At 40.8% G+C, this 22,737-nt stretch overlaps 1 protein-coding gene across 7 annotated transcripts; it reads left to right on the top strand.

Annotated features, from left to right (window-relative positions):
• Positions 1 to 10: 10 nt before the first annotated feature.
• LOC306834531 (potassium voltage-gated channel subfamily KQT member 2-like) lies at positions 11 to 22,737 on the top strand (the record flags this gene model as incomplete). 7 transcript variants are annotated; one of them, XM_079360499.1, is made up of 16 exons in its annotated part: positions 12 to 970; positions 11,276 to 11,366; positions 11,454 to 11,580; positions 11,949 to 12,124; positions 13,498 to 13,623; positions 13,737 to 13,847; positions 15,062 to 15,157; positions 15,758 to 15,852; positions 16,889 to 16,948; positions 17,779 to 17,808; positions 18,442 to 18,495; positions 19,352 to 19,557; positions 20,670 to 20,717; positions 20,988 to 21,005; positions 21,771 to 21,876; positions 22,421 to 22,737. In XM_079360499.1, exons 1-16 carry the CDS (start codon positions 672 to 674, stop codon positions 22,578 to 22,580), a joined length of 1,803 nt encoding a protein of 600 aa, XP_079216625.1. In that variant the 5' UTR covers positions 12 to 671. The 7 variants fall into 7 exon arrangements, 6 of the variants coding, with proteins under 6 accessions (XP_079216625.1, XP_079216627.1, XP_079216626.1 ...); XM_079360501.1 differs by lacking the exon at positions 18,442 to 18,495; XM_079360500.1 differs by lacking the exon at positions 20,670 to 20,717 and having other exon boundaries at positions 13 to 970; positions 22,421 to 22,736.

The raw sequence follows: 22,737 nt of genomic DNA, 5'->3' as shown, positions 1-22,737 counted from the left end.
GAGGTGTCTGAATCACATTTTGAAACATAAAAAGACTCTTATCTTTGATCAATCAGGGACTGACAGTCTTGGAGACACCACTTCTCACAGTGTTAGAGGCCCATTAACATGACTGAAGAGAGCAGCACATGTGAATATTGCATGAGGCATCAACTGGAAGTATCTGCAGCTGCTCATTTGGGCTAGACTTGAGTGGAGAGGGCGGAAGGTTATCTCGGGATAGATGTTTGGGAAAAGGGTACAGTAATGATCCTCTCAATCTAATCAATAACTACATTTGACAGAATGCTCTAGATTGACAATCAGCTGACCACAGTAAGAAAGACTGGTTGCATGTAGATATGAACTTTGCAGCGTTGGTCATTTCTGGGCCATTATCTAGATTGCACGCGAATTGCTGATGGCAAACGTGATTGGACTGCGGAGTGAAAATCTCAAGTATTTCTCTCCTTGCTCTGTTTTTCAAACAGCCAGAAGGGGCTAAGGTAAACGCTTACACTGTGTAGTTTCGCGTGGTTATTGCATTTGGTTTTCTAGAGGGACCAAGAGCGACTGCATCCTCCTCCAGCAGCAGCAGCAGCAGAGCAGCAGCACACACCCCTCAGCACCGGTGATGCATCCCCGCGGCAAGGACACGGACAACTCCTCGTCAGAGTCGTCTCGACTTTAGAATGGTGAAGAAATCTCTCAACGGCGGGGTTTACCCAACTCAAGCCGGAGAGAAGAAGCACAAAGTCGGCTTTGTAGGATTGGACCCGGGAGCTCCGGAATCCAGCAGGGATGGGGCGCTGCTCATTGCGGGATCTGAAAGCACCAAGCGGAGCAGCATCCTCTGCAGACCGAGGTCCAGCATCTCCGCAGGTAGACCCAGACCATCGAAGAAAAATGCCAGCTATCGGAAACTACAGAATTTCCTTTATAATGCGCTGGAGAGACCGCGGGGATGGGCGTTCATATACCACGCTTATGTGTAAGTGATGCATGTTGATTCTGTTATCTTGGCCTCTTACTTTACTCTTACTGGCTTCATTTCAGATGTGCATATGTTTTTTTAGTCTAGGCTATATTGAAGCTCATAATCAGATGGCGCATTGAAGAGTCAAGCCTTGTCATGCTGCCAGGCTGCTCGAGCTATAGGAGTGGTATCACTTCACCTGCAGAACTCCTGCTTCAACTCTGCTGGTGCAACTCTTGCATATCCTTCTGGCATTTAGATATGCGTCTGTTTAGCTGTTCACAATAATGATGGAGAACATAATAAACCTTTTACACACTATAATCCATAGAGTTGCCATGTGTTGCGGCAGCATTGCGTTTCAGCACCGCGGTGTGTGGACAGCGCTGCGACGCATCACTACTTTCACTAATTGACGTTGCAGTCCAGCTCCACACAGTCATGTGAACTCTGCTACACACAGTGTATGTGCAAGCAAACAGAATATTCTGGATTCTACATGCTGATATGTCTTGCTTCATGAGTGAAGAAACATAAAGCTGCCAAAAGATATATTTTTATGAGACTCTGATTTTCTCACAAGGAGTGTCACTGTTGTAAATTCGTGATGAGCTTATATAAAGTTAGGGCCGAACTACAGACCCATTGTAAAATCTGTACAAAGGTTTCCAGAATTAGACTTCCTAAAATTCTGACTGTGAAATCAATTGTTAATTTAAGTAAAACCCTATCTATACCTAATAATGTTAATATGTTGTTGTAAATGGAGACAGTTTCTGTAAAAAAACGTTTGTTAGTTTCTCTTGGTTAAAAAACCTCAGAAGTTCGGGTTAATATGAGGTAAAGTGGAAAAAGTGGGAGTTTTGTATAGTAGTATTGTACATCTTATGTCGACATAAAGCATAATTACAGAGAGAATTACAGAGATTGCAGAGAACAGATTAGTTTCATTCTATTAACAAAAAGGCGGGCAAACTGCAGTTGGTAGTTTAATCTCCTATCATGTCTTAATCCCTCTGATTCAGTGAAACTACATGTTTGGTAGTGAGGCACTGAAATGGCCTCATCATTAAGGAATTCACTGTACGCAGCATATCGTCTCCCCGGACACGGCTGGATGCCCAAAAGTCAGCCTGTGCTTTAATGTTGAACCACACACACACACACACACACAGACACACACACACACACACACACACACACACACACACACACACACACACACACACACACCCTGTGGGTGCTGCTGAAATATTAACTGAATACTATAGTAGCTAGCTCAAACTCCTTCTTCAACATTTGTTTTGCTTTTTGGGAGTGTTTCATCAGCTATGGTCTGTTCCTTGGATGGGTTGCTAGTTTCATGGCTGAATCTAATGCAGAGTGAAGTGATGTCTTTGTAGGGTCAAATAGAAATTTAAAGTCAATCTACACCAATAAACCTAGACAGGGCAGGGCCAGCAAAACTACTGCTGCTTAAAATCTAAAAAAAATAAAAATAAATAAAAACAAAGCACTCTATAGATTGCAAAGACGTGAAGAAATTAGCTATAAGTCCCTAAGGCACACCTTTAGTTAAACAATGTGTAAAAAGGTTAAGCAAAGCCACCCATGCATCTGCAGAGTAACCACAACCCTGCCTCTCTTCCATTCGTCTGCTCGATTCATTATTCATAGTCACCACACTCCATTTAATCACCCATCTCTCCCTACTTCCATCCAGCCAGCTGATCTATAAAACTATCATGTGCTTACTTGGGTGGGATCTTTCCACTCATCCTTCATTGTTAAAGTTCTCTCTTTGCTCCGTGAGACACAAGGTTTGGCAAACAAAATGATACCGCTGCCTTGAACTGACAAAATGCTGTGCAAACTGTGCATGTGCTCAGGCGACATACTATTTCTCTTCCATGGGTGTACGCTCCTGAATTGTTTGGCAGGTGTCTCATTTCTCTGCCTCGTTTGTAATGCATGTGTGAGGGATCAATATGTGGAACATGAGTACCTATATGAAGGGCACTCTCCGTCTTTCCACCTCCCTTTCTCTCTCAATCTTTCTATCTAAAAGCAAGGCCAAGGCCTTTCTCTGCCTCTCATTCCGTTTGTGGTCCACGGTTATGGATATCCCAGTCATAAGCATGTTAATCTTAATTAACATAACATTTTGAAATCTTGCAAGTAAAAAGATAAACTGTGCTAAACCTTTTAGAGAGGAGTCTTCTTTAAACACTTTACTATCAAAGTTGCAATGTCTCTTTGTGTTTTTCGTTAACACAAATTCTGTAAGGTGGGACAATTTCTTAAAAGAGCCCTTTGATTTCTCTCAATGTAGCATATCTTCTAAGCACCAGAATGTTCTCTTACTAATACTGAGATCAAGGCTCTAAAATCTTCTCTAGTTTGGTGTGACTCTCATTAATGTGTGTCGTCTTGCAGGAAGCTCTAGCTGTGTGAATAAATTGAAAAGCCTCTGCAGATGTAAGATGAAGAAATGTGCCAGTTCTGCACCATAGTGGGGGGTGAAACGACGAGTGAAAAAAAGCAAAGTCTAGACTATAGGAAGGCAAAAAGCTATGGGGAAGTGATCAGGCAAATCAAACTAAACTGTCTGTTAAATTTCACAAAGTGATTCACAGAGACAGATGGAGGACACGGTCCAGTTATTCACCATTCTGCTGAGCTGGCTGGCTGAAGACAAACTGGGGGAGAAATAAGGCAAGAACAGAAGCAGACAGATGCCGGCTGCCAAGCTGCTGAGACGTGATGGAGTGGTCTGCTTTAGGAGAAGAGGTGGAAAGCTAATACTACAGTCTGAATGCTGAGTCCTTTTATCGGGTTATGGCGGGGACAGGATTGTGCCAACTGTTTTGTTGTTGTTGTTTTGTTAAAGAAACGAACCAGCAAGCTTTTAGGTTATTTTAATTATTTATTATGTTGACATTATTTATTGTTATGCAAGACTTCCCATCAAATCAATCTAGGTCAATTCAGCACCCTTTAAATTATAAACAGCTTTACTTACATGCCTAATCATCCGTTTAATCTAATCATTTAATGATTCAAATCCTCATAGACATAACAGTGCCAATGTAGCGATGAAATAGAGCAAAATCATCCAAAAATAATCTATAAAAAGCGAAACCTAAAAGTTCTAAACTTTGCACAGTGTAGTACCAGTTTCAAATTAAAAAGGCCTTTTTAGAGGAGGTTAAAAAACAGTGTCATCTGCATACAGAGGAACATTGTGACTATACAGTGATAAGCTAATATCATTTTCTACTTTCTCCATGTCCTATTGTTTACTGGGAGAAGGCAGACTCAGAGGGCAGAACAAACACCTAGCTGCGTGAGTGTCACCCACCTGGGGGAGGGGCTACTGCCCTTTGTGATGTCATGAAGGGAAAATCTCCAAAGAGCCTGTTTAAGCACACATTTTCTGAAAAGTGGAGCTGGCAGAAGACGGAAAGGATGGAGTTTTCTCATCATTGGGGGGTTTGTAGACAGACAGGGACACATATTAGTGTTAAAGAAACATGCCATGTATTTTGCACAATATGTGACCTTTAATAAAGGGACACACATTATTGCTGACGCGCAAACTTACATTGGAAATGTTTTTAGACATTTATTTCATCATTTCATTTGAATGTGAGAAGCCTGTAACAATTTTTGTTTTCTTTTAATTTCCTGTTTCATCTATTCCCACTATATTTCATACTAATTGGTCTTTACATCAATGTCTATTTCGATTGTAATTTTCTTACAATGATTTCCCAGGTTGCAGAATACTGCTCACCGCTACTTAGTCCAATACTGAATGATTTCTGCTACTGCTCAAGTTTCATGTTTTTTCCAACTTCAACCAGACTCCCTGGAATCTGTTATTATTGGAGCATGATGTAACTGGCCTAAAAGTCAGCTACTGCATACTACCATAGAGTTATAAACATGTATAGTTTCCCTTTGCAGACTGATCTAAAGCTGCATGGGTATAGGCTGGGTATGTATTCATTGTTGTTAAGCTTGCTTCATTTATTCAGTTACAGATTGTTGCTGTTCTGTACTACTTAAAGAGTTGAAGACAGGAAAACCTCTTTGATACTCTCCCGTATTGTAGGCTTCCTGCACCACAGCGTTCCTCTGTGGCTCACAGGGAACACAAGGAAAGCACGTAACTACAGTAGCCGGGTCACTCCTGTATGTATTTACACAAGATGAGTGCCCCAGAAAGTCATCATCACTCTGAAACATCCTCTGAGTATGTTCACAGAGGGGCCGCTGCAGTGCTGGCACATGGTCTTCACAGGCGCTGTTTGCTTAGTAAAAAAATCCTCTTTTGCTCTCCTTGAGTTCGTAGCAGTCTAAATTTAGTGTAATGACATGAGTGTGTCTGGGTAGCCAATGTTGTGCTGAGCGGGGCAAATCAATGTTTCTTTATCTGCAGCTCAGGAGGAAATGCGGGCTTCTCTGCTTCTAACAACAGCCCTCCTCAACTCCATTGATCAATAGTCACGTTTCTACTCATCTTGTCTAGGCCTCTCTTGCAACAAGTTTTATATGAAGGTGTTTGTTGACTGCTGAATGGATGATTAGGAGTTTCATTGGAGACAGAGGTGGCAATCCACATGAGAAATAAAAGTAGAAAACTGTTCTGTGTTTGACCAAATGGATCTCTTGATGGTGCACACCCTAGCTGTGCACCATCACATCACAAACCATCCTTCACAGTTAAGGTCAAATTAATGAAAATTGTGCAATATTGAAATATATTCTGCCCAAAGATAGACATTAAGATTTCCCCAAAATAATTACATTTTGTTACCATTAAGAAATTACTTTATTTGCATTCTTGCAGTGTAGAATGAGAAGACTGATTGCAGTCTTATGTTTGTGTTCTCATAACAAACTGAAGTCGAGAGATGTTCAGCTACTTAGGATTGATATTTGAAATGTGGAGAGTGAACCTGACCCTGTACAAGGTTTTAAAAAACTCATTGAAAATACAACCCATACACACAACTTAGGCTTACTGACCCCAACATAGTCAGTATGCTTGTGAGCGAAGCTTATCAACAAAGCTAACCAGCAGCTGCTGGTGTGGCTTCATATTTTGTATTCTGACATGTGGGAGGTAAATAATGATTAATTCATCATTGAATAGTTAGACAATAATTATCGCGGTTTGGGGATTTGCCAACAAGCAAATAGTCCAAGACCCAAAGTTTTGATGTTTCTTATTATTTTAAAGATTTATTTATGGGCTCTTATTGCAGAGACAGGACTAATGAGGGACAGAGAGAGTGGAGAATGACATGCAGGAAAGACCACAAGTGGGATTTAAACCTGGACCACCAGCTTCGAGAACCAAAGCCTGGTGCGCGCAACCTAACCACTCACCTTACAGCATGCCCGTGTTTTCCTGTTATTTACAACAAATTAAATGCAGCAGACACTCAGAATTTAGAAGCAGGAACAAGCTCAAGTTTGACTCGTTTTGATTAAAAAATTACCAGTAACATTTAAAAATAGTTGGCATTGAATGTTCTTTTTGTATAAATCAGCTCAGCTACAGTCAAGACCAATTTTAACAGTGATCATATGTTTCTGAAGTGTGTCTTTTTTGAAAAATGAACGCTAAAAGAGATTTTTCTGGTTGCTTTGGTAAAGATTTGTCGGTACCAAACACTTAGGCCTGCGTTGCCTAAAAAGGACACAATGACAGCCGTCACCTCCGAGCCTGTGATGATGTCCACTATTCAATACAATCTGCAGACCCACGTTCTGAAATGTTAAATTCAGTGTCTATTAATAAAAAACTAACAACTTATCTGAACCCCACAGTGACACATACTGTAGCTGTACAGTCATAGCATTGGGACTCTGTAAACAACACGTTGGGTCCAAACTCAAGATTGCATTGTTTCATTTTTTGATAAACAGATACGTTCACTGCCCTCTTTTCTTTTTCCGCTCATAACAACACTTCATGCATTTTGAGCATTTGCTCTAGCCGGACATAATCCTCCCAACCATGAGCTGCCTGATGTGTGTCCTCGGACAGCATGATGGGGAGGTATAAATGAATCTTTGCAGGGTCCACTCTGCTGATGGTGAAGCAGAGAGGAAAGGCGAGTAGCTGTAAAAGCTAATTGTCTGACTGCTCTTGGAGGCAGGGTCTGTCCCTCTCCTTTATCAGCGAGTGTCTTCATTAGTAGGTACTGATGAGCTTGGCAAGGTCAAGTCAGGGAAGTTGCATATGCTGATTAGACTCACAGCCAGCCGGCTTCTTTTTCTACTACACTTAATTTCGCTGGTTACATGTGCTTAATATATCTTAAAGAGATCTGCTGCACTGTCATTTAAGAACTACAGGACCCCCTCGTCATTTAAAACTGTGTATCACTGGGAGAAAGACTCAACTACAACATGGGTGTGAAAGTATTAGAAAGGTCAGACCCTTGTGCTCTGAAGTAAATGATGTATTGATGGACGTGTTTCCAGTACTCTTAAATGTTTCGGTTGTTAGATGACTTGTGGCATGAGAAAGTCAATGTGACAAGTCAAAGTGCTGTAAATGACAAGATGTGAAGTGTGTGACAGCTTGAAAAGCTGACCTAAATATACCCCAGGCAACAGACAGGGACATCAGATGTCTCAGAGTCGCTCTATTGCAATATTTCTGAAACGGTTTGGACGTCTTTGATTCTCTTACAGCTCAAAATCTGTGTGAGGAACTTATGAAGGAATTGGCAGAACATTTAACCTACTCGGTCAGAAGGGGACGAAATTCATCAGGCTTCAAAATGGAGCTACAAACAAGGAGAACAAAAAAACTAGTTCTCACATGCTTTAATTATACAATGTGTGATTCTAAATTTAAAAAAAAAATCTGAGAGTAAGTCATATGTATAAGAGAAGCATTTCAACATCTTCCATTCATGTACGAATACAATCTTTGTTCAAGGAAAAATGCACCAAAATGATGTCTTAGTGCATGCAGAGCTCTTGTTTTACCAAGCAAGCATTGACCGCTGAAGCCATCAATGATGTATGAGATGCAAGAAAACACTCACACACACACAAACACACACACACAAACACACACACACACACACACACACACACACACACACACACACACAAACACACACACACACACACACACACACACACACACACACATACACACACACACACACAAACACACACACACACACACACACACACACACACACACACACACACACACACACACACACACACAGTAGATGTTTGAGTGGATGAGGTCACATGGTCCAGCTAATCGCAACAGAACATTTAGTTTTTTGTCAGCATGTCTTTATGTTTGATGTAGCATGATAAAAAACATACAGAAGTAGGTTATCCAGGGATCTGCTGCATAACTGGATCTGTGCAGCCTTATCCTGATTGGCTGACAGCCAACAGCCGCTGCCAAGAGTTTGATGTGGCCAAACAAAAACTGCAGCACCCGAAAAAAATCAGGTGAGCTGCAGCGAACTCAAATAAATTCTAGATATCATTTTTGAGGGAAATGGAGGAGGATTGAAAAGCCTCTATGATAAAGAAAATTGATCGTAAACAATTAGATGAACTTGCTTGACATGCTGTGAAAAATCTGACACTACCATAGACTCAATTTCTTCAGTTTAGGATTAAAAGCTTCCTAGAGGAGTGAAATCTATAGCTCAGTGGAACCAGAGGGATCTCAATGCTTTTATAATAGTTGCTCCTGTAGAAGAAATGTGTGTTTGTTTCCCTTTTTGACTTCAGCAGAATACGATCCAGCGTGATCAGTCAGACTCACATTTGTATACTTTAAAACATTTATTGTTGCACATTTGTCGCCTACACTTGTCAGTTTAAATATACATGTAGAAATCTGAGGAGTGATGGGAGGATATCTTAAACCCTCCAGTGGGAGCCTACAGGTGGATGCTGGGTGTGGTGGTGTTGCTGAGGACGAGTGCAGTGCTGCTGCAGGTCAGAGCTGGCAGTGAAAGAGCCGAGGGAGCGAGCGGAAACCTGACAGCTTAAATAGACCACTAATAAGAAGGAGGTGTCGCCAGGTGATTGTGGATAATGATGCATGTCAAGTGTGAAGTCAGTGCAGCTCGACATGTTGCTCTAATTTTGAGAAAGAAGCAGTGGCTGTGTCTCTTTGACCAATAAGTTTCTGAATTATTTCACATAATATACAAACCTTTTTACCATCAGCCTATTCGTAACCTTAACTTCATTATTGTAACTGAAAAACCTTGTAGCTATAGTTGTTAGTGATCATGCATTTTAAATAAGTGAAACACCTGATCTTGTGGGATGCAGTGCACGACGGTGCTCAAAGCCAAAAGGTTCTTGTCTGTGCGGCGCTTGCTGGTTCACCTATTCTTTGGTTCTCTCTGGGTGCTCTGGCTCGCACAATGTGTGTTATGTTAATGTTAACTCTAATCTACCTTTACACTGCAACCTTAATGCCCAATTCAGATTTTGTTGTCGCTCAGATTGTATTTTTGTGTTTTACTCTTTAAATGTGGCCTGTGTCTGACTCCTGTGGGAATCCACATCTGGATGTGAAAAGATCAGATTCCATGTGGCTTGTGCTGTTCACATTGTCACATTGTGATTAGGGTCACTTTTACCTGCAGTGTGAGGCGAATTTCCCCTGGTGTGAATTGTTGTTTGTCCTGCATTTGACTGTCAACCTGTCCATGGCGTAGCCCAACTGTCGTCCAATGACAGGGGGATGTGCTCCTGAACCTCATGACCCAGGGCAGGATAAGCCTTCTAGAGAGAGGATTGACCACTTCCTCCCGTGCACTTCCTCCTCCCTTGCCATCAGTCTATCTTATCACTATGATTAATGTCGTTGCATTAGGAATCCTGCATTGCTCCAGTATTGGATTTCACCAGGCTCACTCCATTAGCTTTGTTTTGGAGTCCTTTAGTAGATCTGTTCTCAGGAGGCCCCTGAGGTCGGGCCCTGCTGTGCTTCTTCCTCTTTACGTCCCATGTTATCTTTCATCCTGTAAAAGTGATATCTGGTGGGTGCTCTTTTCCCAATTTACACTATTTAAATGAGGCTTTGAATCCTGTTATACACAAGGTCAGACTACACCATATGGAAAATCTTTTTTTTTTCTTTTAAATATTGCAAAATGATTTTATTTTTTCCCAAAATAAGTATTTTAATCACCAAGGTGTGACATTTGCTGGGATCTTAACAAAGGTATCTCTACAGCTCTACAGTACTTTGATATGAAGCTTTTTGTCAGACATCTTAGCTTCTTTAAAAAAGCAGCTTCTGTGATGTCAACATTGCTAATAATTCTGGATAACAGTTAATTTCAATGACTTCTGCAGAAGGCATCTTTACTTGTTGAAGTCAAGGGAGAGTGTTTTATGTGTTTCTGTCTTCCCTGGAATAACTGCTGAAGAGTCAGCGAATAATCTTCTGTAGTCTACTGGTGTGAGGTGTCGACTGATGTTGGTCCATGTTTTACTCTCACAGGTTAATGGATTTTCAGAGTACGTGTGTCGAGGCGTTCAAATTGGATCATTTGGAGGTTTTATATTTAAGGACTGGTGAAATTTGCTCAAATGATCATTCACTTTACTAAGTTTGTTATGTCTGCCTTCAGTTCTTCTTAGTGGCAATTCTGGCAAAAAAAAAAAAGCACTTCAAACCCTACGTTCATCACTGTTATGTTATGAATGCACGAGCGAGTGCCGTCAGATGGGACAGCATCCCTGACAGCACTTTGCACATTTTTAGCCGCTGCTGTGACCCCTTACTGGTCTGGAGCTCCAGTGGACAAGCCTCGCCTCGGGTTCTTCTTTTAAGTCACTTTGTTCTGAGCGAACTTATTCCCTTATTTACTCAGCCCATCTGAACTGCTGCAGCTTGGCTCCACTAATATAGGCACTGCTGGGGTCTGCAGCTCTAATTATTCATCCTGTCCCCAACTGTCCCCACTTAAGCTTTAGATACAGACCAGCAGATGGTTCATTATTCTATCCCAGCCATCAGAGTAGCTGAATCTTAAACCTAATATGGAAATGTCTTGGAGAGTTGGCTGACATCCACTGAATATTAGGACATAAGTACGTCTTAGGTTTGATGAATTGACATCATGGTGGTTGCAACCTGCACATAAAAATGCACTAAATGTCCTTCACTGGATAAGGAACGTTTCCCCTCGGGGACAATAAAGTTAAAAGTCTGAAGTTGAAGTTGAAAATTGCAGATTTAACTGTGACATACCTTTAAAAACTGTTTTTTGTACTTTCCCCTCTCTTTTCTAGCTTCCTCTTGGTTTTCTCCTGTCTCATACTTTCAGTCTTTGCCACCATCAAAGAGTTCAAAAATAGCTCAGAGAGTGCCTTGTACATCCTGGTACGTATCATTTTATCTGCTGTTAACCTGTTCCCAATATGCATTCACCTCTTAGGGTGAACTCCACTCTTCTGGCTTGTTCCACAGGAAATTGTGACCATCGTGGTGTTTGGAGTGGAGTATATCGTGAGGATATGGGCCGCCGGCTGCTGCTGCCGCTACAGAGGATGGAGAGGGAGGCTAAAATTTGCCAGAAAGCCTTTCTGTGTCATCGGTAAGAAAGTGGGGACTGTGATGTTTTGTGGCGGACATTTCTCTCACCTTGCTCTCTCCCAGACAAAAACTTTTTTTTCTTTCTTTTTCTTCCATTTCTAAAAGCAAAAGGGTTTGAATAAGGAGATGAAAACTTTCTGTGTGGTTCTTTCATGTCATGTCAGAACCTCATTGAACATGTGTGACTTCTAAACAAGTTGCCCACTAGAGTAACTGAGGCAACTTTCACACTGTAAGAAGAGTGATTCTCAGCTTACACAGCTAAATGTTGCTAATCCAGTCTGATCGGATCACGGTTATACTATCTCTTGCTTTCCTGGCTGTTCAGTGTGTGTGGACTTCTGTGATGGTGTTTTCTTCTCCCTGCAGACATGATGGTGCTTATTGCCTCAGTATCTGTGCTGGCTGCTGGATCTCAGGGCAATGTTTTTGCCACCTCGGCCATCAGGAGTCTGAGGTTCCTGCAGATCCTTCGCATGCTGCGTATGGACCGCCGCGGAGGCACCTGGAAGCTGCTGGGATCTGTAGTTTATGCCCACAGCAAGGTGACCTTTTTTTGTTGTTGTTGTAGAACTTCACCCAGAGTTACTATCTAGCGTATCTGAAATAAGCTGCAGTCAAATTAACAAGAGTTTAACCTTCAAGCCAATAAAACAATGTTTTTCATTTATAAAATGAAATGGGATTTGTCCTCATGCTTTAGTAGAACAAAGACAACCTAATAAGATCAAGAAATCAGGATTACCTTTGCCATTTGGTTTGATACAAATGTGTCCTCTTCAGTTTTTATTAAAAACAAAAACTGACTGCAAACCAATATAATCCCGTCTAGAAAATGTGAATATGTGAAGTCTCTGTTCTTCTGTTAGGCTGCATACAGCCTCAGTAAAGGTCCTTAAATGAGCATCGGAATCACATCTATTACCTGAAAGCCAAAGAACAGGGCAGAAATAGGCAGTTGAGGTTACCACCTTCATTTGATTCCATTGAACAGTCTTTACCCATCTACTAGATGCTACAAGATACTTTTAGATTTTTGTTATAGGTAAAAAAAGAGCTAACAGTTTTAGAAGTTTTGCTTATACAGAAAGCGTACAAGCTCCATTCCTCCACTGACTACCTCCATTGCAGCTGTTTGTTTTCACTCAGTGTAAGTGACTTCTGAGTGGCTTCCTGCCAGCGCAGGTCTTTAATGGTTCTGTTTGATCCTGATCTTGCTTTAGGAACTCAGGTCACATTACAAAATATCTGCATCTGATTCAGGTTCGTATATGACAGTGGCCTGGATCAGATTAAAAAACATCAAAGTTTAATCTAAATGACATATGAGAGCATGAAAATCTGATTTGTGTCACCTTTGGCTGCGGAGTGAACCCAGCCTCAGTTTGAAGTTTGTCCATGTCTCAGGTCCCCAAAATGTTCAGAGAGAAATTGACCTAAAACATTTAAATAGACAATTTTAATTACTTAAAAACAAGAGTTATGTCCATATTAGTTTGAAGCAATAATAGGTTCAACGAATTGTTTGTATTACTTTCCAGCCACATCTCTTCCAAGTAATTCAGTCATGCTGAGGAAAAAAATATTTTTCTCTCTGTGATTTTAATGAGCTTTCAAATAAAATTATTTGCATGTACTAATACGCTCTGGGAAATGTGCAACTGTGTTTGTGTGTGTGCTTGTGTGGGATATTGTGAGCTGGAGCAGGGAGGCTGTGTGCGTGTCGAGGGAAATAAAGATGTTTATGAAATACTTGGTTTGCCACAGAGGCCGTCCGTCTCACACAATCATGTCCAATATTATTACAGAGTGGCAGTTTTTGTTTTTTTTGTCCAAATTCATAGACGTCTGCAGCCTCCTGGATGACACTTTATTACTTTGCATCCCCTGTTGCTGATTGTATTGGTTTTCTCTGCAGGAGCTCATCACGGCGTGGTACATTGGCTTCCTGTGTCTCATCCTGGCTTCATTTCTGGTCTATTCTGTGGAAAAGGAGTCAAACGACGAGTTTGAGACCTACGCTGATGCTCTGTGGTGGGGACTGGTAAGACATGCACACAGTCTAAACACAGTTCCTCTCATTTCCACATTGAAATATTTTGAATCTGTAACACACAACTCAAATCAAGCAGTGACTTTGGTTCATCTTTCCAACAGATCACTCTTACCACCATCGGTTATGGGGATAAGGTGCCAAAGACCTGGAATGGGCGCTTGCTCGCAGCGACATTCAGCATGATCGGAGTCGCCTTCTTTGCACTTCCTGCAGTAAGTATCAAGGATCATCTGGGGCCTTTAAAGCAAATGTTGTCACACAAGACAATGCTTGAACTGTTCTGTTTTTCTTAATTCTGTCTCCAGCCATCATGATGTTGAGTCATTATTGATCTTGTGCTTTTCAGTTTTTTAGTTTGTTTACTGTTTTCTACATAAAATAATCTTCAAATTTCACTGTGACCGACCCAGCAGACTGTGAATATTCAAATTATTAGTTGTGGAAACTTAAAAAAGTGTAACACACCAAACATACCCACTCATCTATGCAACTATATTTATGCTTATTCAGCTAATTACTTCCTTAAAGCTGCACGCTGTTATTTCTAGCAGTTGGTCATAATATATGTTCTCATCACGTTACAAATATAATAACCATAATAAAACTCTCCAAACGGCCTGTTTTCTGATAAGGGGAGCAGGCAAAAGACAGAGAGGATGGACTTTTCTCATCATTGGGGGGTTTGTAGACAGACAAGGGACACATATTATGGTAAAGAGGATTTAGTAAAATATGTGTCGACACCTTTGTGATGTGAATGTCTTACTAAAAAGGTTTTGTTTATATGGGAAAATGTGCAGTATTTATACAGTATGAGAGGCGTCCGACTCCTTCTAAGTTCCCAGTTTTTTTATGAAGCTTTAGTCAGTCTGAAAAGTAAAGCACTCTAAGCGAGTGAGTCTGTGAGACTGTCAGACAACAGAAGTTTGCTAAAAGCTTCCTCTGAATGCACAAAATGCTGCTTTTTTTCTCCCTTTACATTCAGAAAGCTCTCATCTCATGGTGTCGTACTTCCAGTCACTGATGTGTTTGTCAGTTTCTGTTAACTGTTTTTTTTTTATGATCTAAGATCTAAAGATGTTATACAAAGCAGTAAGCTCTGAGTAAGCAGCCTACACCTGCTCAGTCTCTCACAGTCAGGATGTATCAGCACTCAGTTGACTTCTAATTTATGTAAAAGAAATCAGCATTTTCTCTCACCTTTACCTCAGAACATTTGAGATATAAAGATTGATTCTATTTTGTCTTTACTAGATTTTTATAATGGATTTATCTACATTTAAAAAAAAAAAAGGTTTAGCTACTGTACGGTGTTTGATGAGGCTTTCTGCTGTTCTTGCAATTTTACCTCTTCTCCTGTAGGGGTCACTAACCTCCCTGATCACTGTATGAGCTCTACTGTATGTGTCTCTCTTTATCTGTTCAGGGCATCCTGGGATCTGGCTTTGCCCTCAAAGTTCAGGAGCAACACCGACAGAAACATTTTGAGAAGAGGCGTAACCCTGCAGCAGGCCTCATACAGGTATATGTTCATACAGTCTGATACAATAGGAGTTCACCCTTCCAGAAAACTCCTGAAAAACTATATTTCCAGGAGGAGCTGTATGTGTGAATGAAAACAGACACTTTTTTTACTCTGGCTTCACCTGGAGTCTTTCCTGACAGACCCCTAGTATTTTTTTCTGCAGCAGGTCTGAGTGGGCTGATGTGAGAACGCAGCAGGATATAATGAGGAGACTTCACCTTGAGCCAATGGGAGGGGGGGATGATGTTCAGATACTGTGAAGGGAGTCAGTGTAATACACAATAGATTTTCAATTCTCCACTATGTTATTCTTCGCTCTTTTATTGATGATGTGACGCCGTCTTACTACATTAATATAAAAGACGGATAGTCTCATTATAGCATCATATAGCCGACTCCGGTTTTTTTTTTTACTTCACGTATTTCCTCAGGAGACCCCCCCTGTCTGACAGGTGTAGTATCCTGGTGCGCACTTTGAGGTGCATAATGTGAACAGCCCGATCAGGAGAATATCCGGAGCACTCCCCCTGAAATGATTTACATATTTTAATGAGTCTCTGTTTTATAATCCTGACAATGTTGTTATTGTCCATCCAGGGTGCTTGGAGGTTTTATGCCACCAACCTTTCCCGTACAGATCTGCTGTGCACTTGGGATTTTTACGAGCAGACTGTCGCTGTCCCCATGTACAGGTAAGTGACTTCACCTTATTCCACTCTTTCAATGAACAGCACTTTTTCTGCAGAAGCCCTGGGAGGGGAGTGAGAAAAAAGAACATCTATTCATCCAATTTTCTAAGGCTTTCATTTGTGTTCATTACTTAAGAACAGCTTCATCTTTTGCCAGTATTTCACAAAGAAATACATTTTTGGATCATTTCTTAAAAGAAACAAAATGTACAACTTTAAACTAAAGTATCTAAATTACTTAAAAATTGACTAAACCTATGTTATATATTTGATTACTTACATTACCTGTAATATTTCCAACAGTTAACGAAGTCAGAAAATGATTAATTTTAAATTTGTAATCTGTCTATTTGTAGTTGCGGCCATCATGACAGACACGACATGTATCGTTGCCGTGGAAACATGTGATGTTACCCCATTTCTTAATGTGGAAACAGATGAGATAGTTTGATAGTTTAGGTAAGAATTTTAAAATGGATCAGCACATTGTAACTTCATCGGCCGTCTTTCTGAGCCGCCATAAACGTCAGATATCAAGTTCTGCCGTCTCTTAGAATTGTCACACTAAGTAGAAAAGTGAGCCGTCTGAGTGTCCTCATCTTCTTGTTCTCCGAGCTCCCTCTGTGAATAAGATACTACAGTCTGTTGTGAACAGTGACACAATGTTAGTTTACAGTTGATGACGATGGTACGAACGCTGCCAACACCTACTTTATCAAATTAACCACCTACATGACCAGCTGAATGAATCAGCAGAAAAAAAGCTGCTGACTTTCACAACAAAGATTTCTATGATGTGCGAAGAAGAAGAAGAAGAAGAAGAAGAAGATCACTCCCTGTCTGTTTGGTAATGGCAGTGTGGAACGCTCTGTCTTTCCAGTATTAATTTAAGGTGAAAAGGTGACGACCAGCAGAATAGATAACTGCCAAATTAAATGGAATCAGCTTTAAAAGGCCCGGCGGCGGGATTTAACCTTTCAGCACTGAGTGGGTGAAAGTGACTCGACAGAATGACAGGATGCTCTCTGTCTTTTCCCAGACTCATCCCGCCTCTGAATCAGCTGGACCTGCTGAGGAATCTGAAGGGAAAGTCATTCAGGTATCAACCTCAGACACCATCAGCTACATACAAATGACTGTTTATAGATATTAGTCAGAGATAAACATGACCGTTAGAGTGAGTAAGGTGAGGATGATGTGAAAACAACATCATGCAGAGCCTGCTCCAGCTCCTATATCAACACGCATGTTAGCCTATAACTGGACGCTTATCATAAAGATGAATGCAATCAACATTAAAGTAACTATTTTAACATGACATCAACATTATGTATTTAAGATAGCGACAAATCAACTCTGTGGGAAACAAAATCACTTAAGAAGACGATACACAAGGGGATGTTTACGCAGTGATTTCACATTCAAGCAAAATGAGAACAAAACATAAGAACCCAAACATACACGCACACACACACACACGCACGCACGCACACACATTCACACACGCACGCACAAACATCTCTGTAGTCATTTGTTAATTTCATTATTTATTTTTGGACTTTGTTGCCTTCATTGGATTGGACAGTAGTCAGAATATGAAATCAGGAGAGAAAGTGGAGGATAATATGTGGGAAAGGAACAATAGGTCGGACTTGAACCCAGGTTGATCGCTTGCAGGGACTATAACCCCCGTAGGGGTCAACCTTACCAATCGAGCAGTAGTTGTTTTTGTCTAAATTTGGTTTTGCAGAAGCTCAGCTTTATTCACTCAGCAGCTTCATGTAATATGTCTGCTCTAAAATCTGAAGCTAAAACAAACTCATCCCTAAAAACATCGAGGGGTGAAAACTGAACATGATAAACTGTCCGTACAGTGTGATGCATGACTGACTTGTACTGTTGAACAGATGGTTTCTTCTGTCCTCACAGGAAGGAGTCTCAAACTGAAACCTCGCCCAGGTCTGTGATCTGAATGTTTCTTTTTATCCATCGTCACCTCCCTTTGGCTTCTCTTCAATTCTGCTCTTAGCTGCTGCTGAGCCACTCTTCTTGAAGGAGTGTGTGCACAGTTATATATCTGTACGAGTGTGTGTGTGTGTTATTGTATGTCCTGTGTGTTAGACGTGGATGTGATAGTGTGTTGAGTGCCCTCCTTCAAGAACGGTCTTGCTGCATTTGCTCACATGGTGCTCAAAGATCAGCTGACTCCCGACTCACAGCTTTATGAAATATTCACCCATAAGCTGTTCTTTGATCCTCTAGCTCTCAGCACCACCTTGTGAAGAAGTGACTCCAAACACTTTAAAGCCTTGCTTGAGTATTTATCACACTGTTTTTGACTTAAGAAACAAGTGAAATTAATGATATTGTAGTAACACTTTATCGTGACTTATCCCGATTGCTCACTGTGGCAAGAAAAGAAAATTAAAAAAGCAAAAAAAAGCAAAGACATTAAGGTTGCAAATAACAATTACCATGGTAATGGTTCCCATAAAGTGTTACTGGCACACAGTATGGCACACACTGCTGTTTCTGTGACTGTACCCACTGCTTTTTATCTTTTTGTGTCTCCTCTCCTGCCCACCACTCCAGTCATGAAAATGCACACAAAGACAGACTTTGCGGGTGCTGTCCGAGAACTATTAGGTATAGTTGCTGCACAGAAACTAACAACATGCACTGCAAGTCTGTGTCTCCTTACTTTCCTGTCTCTGCTCCCTCTTTAAACACAAATACAGATAGCAAACCACAGAAAAGGGGCTTTATTTTAAAGACAACATTTCACAAAGTCTATCCGAGCAGCATTGTCAGTATTGTCTTCATGACAAGTTTGTTTAGTCTGAACACAGCTTATCTGCCCATAGCTTTCACCTGTTTCTCTGATTAAATGCAAATATATCTCTGTTTTTTGCGCCCTGTCAGAGTTGATTTATGGTTTCTGTGTCGTTATGTCTTTATGCCGTTAAGTTGCTTGCTGCCTTTTTTGCCTCTTCAGCCCTTATAAACTTCTGTTCAGCAGGCCAGGTGCATATCGCTGACTACCTACCTAACAGTGCGTTTCCTTTGACCGGTTCTTGTGTATCAGGCGGAGCAAACAGTATGATGGTGAATTATTTTGCATGATTTGTGTTCACTTTTTTGCATAGAGCGAGACCACGGCTCCTCCTTTTGAGACTTGCAGTGTCACTTTGCTTCCCGTGCATGCTTGCTTGTAGCTTCCTGCTGCTTGCCTGACCCACTGAATGCTCCACTATGTTGATATGTGGACATGGCTCCTTCTGCTGTAGGACATTGCCCATTTTACATTGCTGCTGAGGTAAGATTTAACATCATATTGGTGCTGATTTCTTAAAAAAAATTCACAAGATTATGCTGTTAAAACAACAAAGCAGTAGGAAAAGACATGAAGTTACAGATGATACATTTCAATCAGTTTGATGATGCTGTAACATGCCTGTTGTTACTTGGTTACATGTCCCTTCTCGTTACCTGATGTCTGTAGTCGGAAGGCCAGCCTGAAGGACAAGGTGTTTCCCAGTCCCTCCAAGGCTCCCGTGGTCAAAGGGAAGGCCCAGTCTCCAGGGGCAGAGGACGGGGCTGAGGGAAGTCCCAACAAGGTCGCCAAGAGCTGGAGCTTCACTGAGAAGAACCGAACCCCAAAACACGCTTTCAAAGTCAGAGGTGGCCCCTCACGGCAAAACTCAGAGGGTGAGGGAACTCCACACAGGACAGAATGACATAAGAACACCAATATTATTCATTCTGTGGACTTTTGAAGAATAATACCAATTGCTTTTACATGTACTTTTCTACATGTATAATTTCTATAGCTACTAGCTTATTAAATGATAAATGGTCTGTTTTTGTTTCTAAGCTCCCTAACCAATGTAAGGTGCAAACGGTTTGAGACAGCATATAAACGATCATAAAACATGTAACTAAGGTGAGAAATACGACTGTTCAATTAATTATTGAGAGTTAAATAATAATAATGATAATAATAATAATAATAATAATAATAATAATAATAATAAGATCAAATTCTTTCAATTCTCTACGGTTAATATGAAGCTATCATCCAGACAATTGGCTTAACAGTCCATCTATAAGCAGCTAAATACTAGCTAGTGAATTAGCTAGATAGCTAACTAGCTAACATAATAACTATTTTTTTTTTTTTTTTTATTACAATAAGACACAATACGATATGTTACACCTTACTGTCTCCTTGGGACTCAAGTGCTGCAAACATTTAGCTGCTTTCACTGTACAATCAGTAATAAGAACAGAAATATTTCCTGTACAGATACATTATCCCCAGGCTATTGCACAAGATCTGCAAGAGAACTAAATAAGAGATTCAAAAGATAAAACATGCCTTTTCAGTTGAGTAGTTTATGATTTCTTTTTTAGTGTATGACACTGCATGGATTATAGTGTGTTATTGAAAATATAAGAAACATTTTTAACCACGATTCTGCAAGCAGATATAGTTTGTTGTTTATATGTTTCCTTTTTTGATGCTGTTTTAACATTTTGATTATTTCCCCGAATGTCACAAATAAGTAACTGTTTGTTAGTAAAGCTTTATGCAATAACTTCTCCTAACACACTGAAGCCACAAACAGTCTTCACTGTGTGACCACCATTGGTTTGTATGATAGTGTTCAGCCCAGCTGCATCCATATGTCATCCAGGCCACTGTATCACTATCAACAACTATACTTCTTCTCTTTCTCCATTTCTTTGCATTTTCGTTCAACAGTTTGAACCAGTTCTCATTAGTTGTTTTTCTTCTTCCGCTTCATGGCATGTTAAAGTGCTGATTGAAATGCAGGAGGAAGACTTTGGACTGAAGAGTTCTCCAGGTTAGACAAGTCATCATGACATGTCTTTAATTTAGATTTCAATATACTACAGTGTTGTCTAGGCTGTATTTTAGCATTGGTGTTAAATGTTAATGATATGCAGCTTGTTAAGTGTAGATGTAAGAGAAGAGATACCAGGCCTTTCAAACATGACAACGTTAAGTGGAATCAACAAGTTCCCATGTTTGGAAATGATTTGTCTGCCACAGTCATCCTGCTAGGATCCATAACAAATCTTCTCCCATGTCTCTCCTTTCTCTCTCTTTGCAGCAATTGAAGGTTTAATAAGTAAGACACTGGGATATTTTGTTTGTTGGCTCCTTTGGGGGGGAAGGGGGATTTTCAAAAGAGAAGTGACTGGTCTGAGATCCCTGCATGCTGAAATCTGCTGAGATTTGTTCACTTGACATGAACCCTTTTTGATTTGTTTTCTTCTATGAGTACCTCCTCTGATGATGGCGAAAGACTGAAGCATGACACTATAGCTAAGCATGTAATGTTTGTAGTATGTATTAGGGTTGTAAAGAATGCCTTTCTTCAGGGATAGACAAAGTTAATAAGGGGTTCAAGTCAAGTGGTGCCAAGAGAATCCAAATCAACCCAGAGTGAAAATGCACCAAAGACCTGCTTTAGGTTGCATGAAGAGACGACACTTTCCCTAACAGATTCTGAGTAGCAGTTATGACCTCAATGCCTGCAGGCAATATGCTCGTAACCCGTAGAGAAGTCTTCTGGCTATGTTAAATATGTAAGTTACAGGACTGATCTAGAGTGTCATTGGTGGTGGGAAGAGTGAACTGAATATAAAACGGTTCAGGTGAAGCTGTGTCGCATCAACACTATCCTTCAATTCTGCACCAAGTCCTTGTTTCATATGTGTTTCCACAAAGCCCGCTCATTACGCTCACAAACTGGCTTGAAACCAACTTTGTAATTGAATCTTGCACCTTTTAAAGCTATAAGCAAGAGCTCTGCTTTGCTTCTGTTGCAGACCCTGTTCGTCATGTGCAAAAGGAAATATTCTTTAAGACCGTCCTTGTCTTTGTTCTGCAGAGGCAAGCCTCCCAGGAGAGGAAATTGGTGATGATAAGAGCTGCCACTGTGACTTTCTCACTCAAGAATTACCACCGGGCTTGAAGGTTACAATAAGAGCGATCTGGTAAGGCTTTGATCCAATACATGTATTTTATAGCTCTGCAATACTTTACTATGGAGACAAAAAAGGGCTTGATCTTCCAGCTTTGTTTTTGTTCTGGAGATCATATGTCTAAATCATAGTTGTGTTTACTCCCATGCACTGCAACATAAGAATCTGTCTGTGGACACTGGTGGTGAGGGAACCAAACCTTTCAGTGCAGCTCACCCCAGGGCTCTATCGAAGCAGCAGGCGAATATCAGGTGGCCAGCGGGGCTGTAGCTTGTAAGGTCAGGAGGGAAAAACAATTCCGGGGGGGGAGAGAGAGATTGTTCCCATTTTTAAAAAGGTAGACCGTACCACTTCCATGTTGGCCTTTCAAAAAGTATAGAGCCTCAACAATGTGTATAAACCCTCACCTCCTGATATAGTAATTTTTTTTGGTTGTTGGAGATGCCAGAAAATTACAAATGCTCGGCTTATAATCAGAACTCTACAATCCTACTGTATGTCTACATTATCACGTTGCCTCTGTTTCACATGTAAAACTAACTTTTGCTTTTCTCAGCATCATGAGGTTTCTGGTGTCAAAGAGAAGGTTCAAAGAGAGCCTGCGGCCTTACGACGTCATGGATGTGATAGAGCAATACTCTGCAGGTCACCTGGACATGCTGTCTCGCATTAAGAACCTGCAGTCCAGGCAAGTGCACATTCACCGTTTTAAATAAAAACAGATCCACACTAATTTGGAGGTCATCTGAGAGTGATAACCTGACGTCCACTTCCAGCCTAAATATCCGTATCGATGTGTTGTATACATGGAAGCATTTTAAGAGTCAGTTCAGTTCATCTGTACGGTTAGACTAAAAGTCATGGTGTGATTTA

Source organism: Symphodus melops (assembly GCF_947650265.1).
Source record: "Symphodus melops genome assembly, chromosome: 13".
In the NCBI taxonomy this organism is placed as follows: domain Eukaryota; kingdom Metazoa; phylum Chordata; class Actinopteri; order Labriformes; family Labridae; genus Symphodus; species Symphodus melops.
The sequence above is the reverse complement of the archived record's forward strand: the minus strand, read 5'-3'. Positions and strand labels throughout refer to the sequence as shown.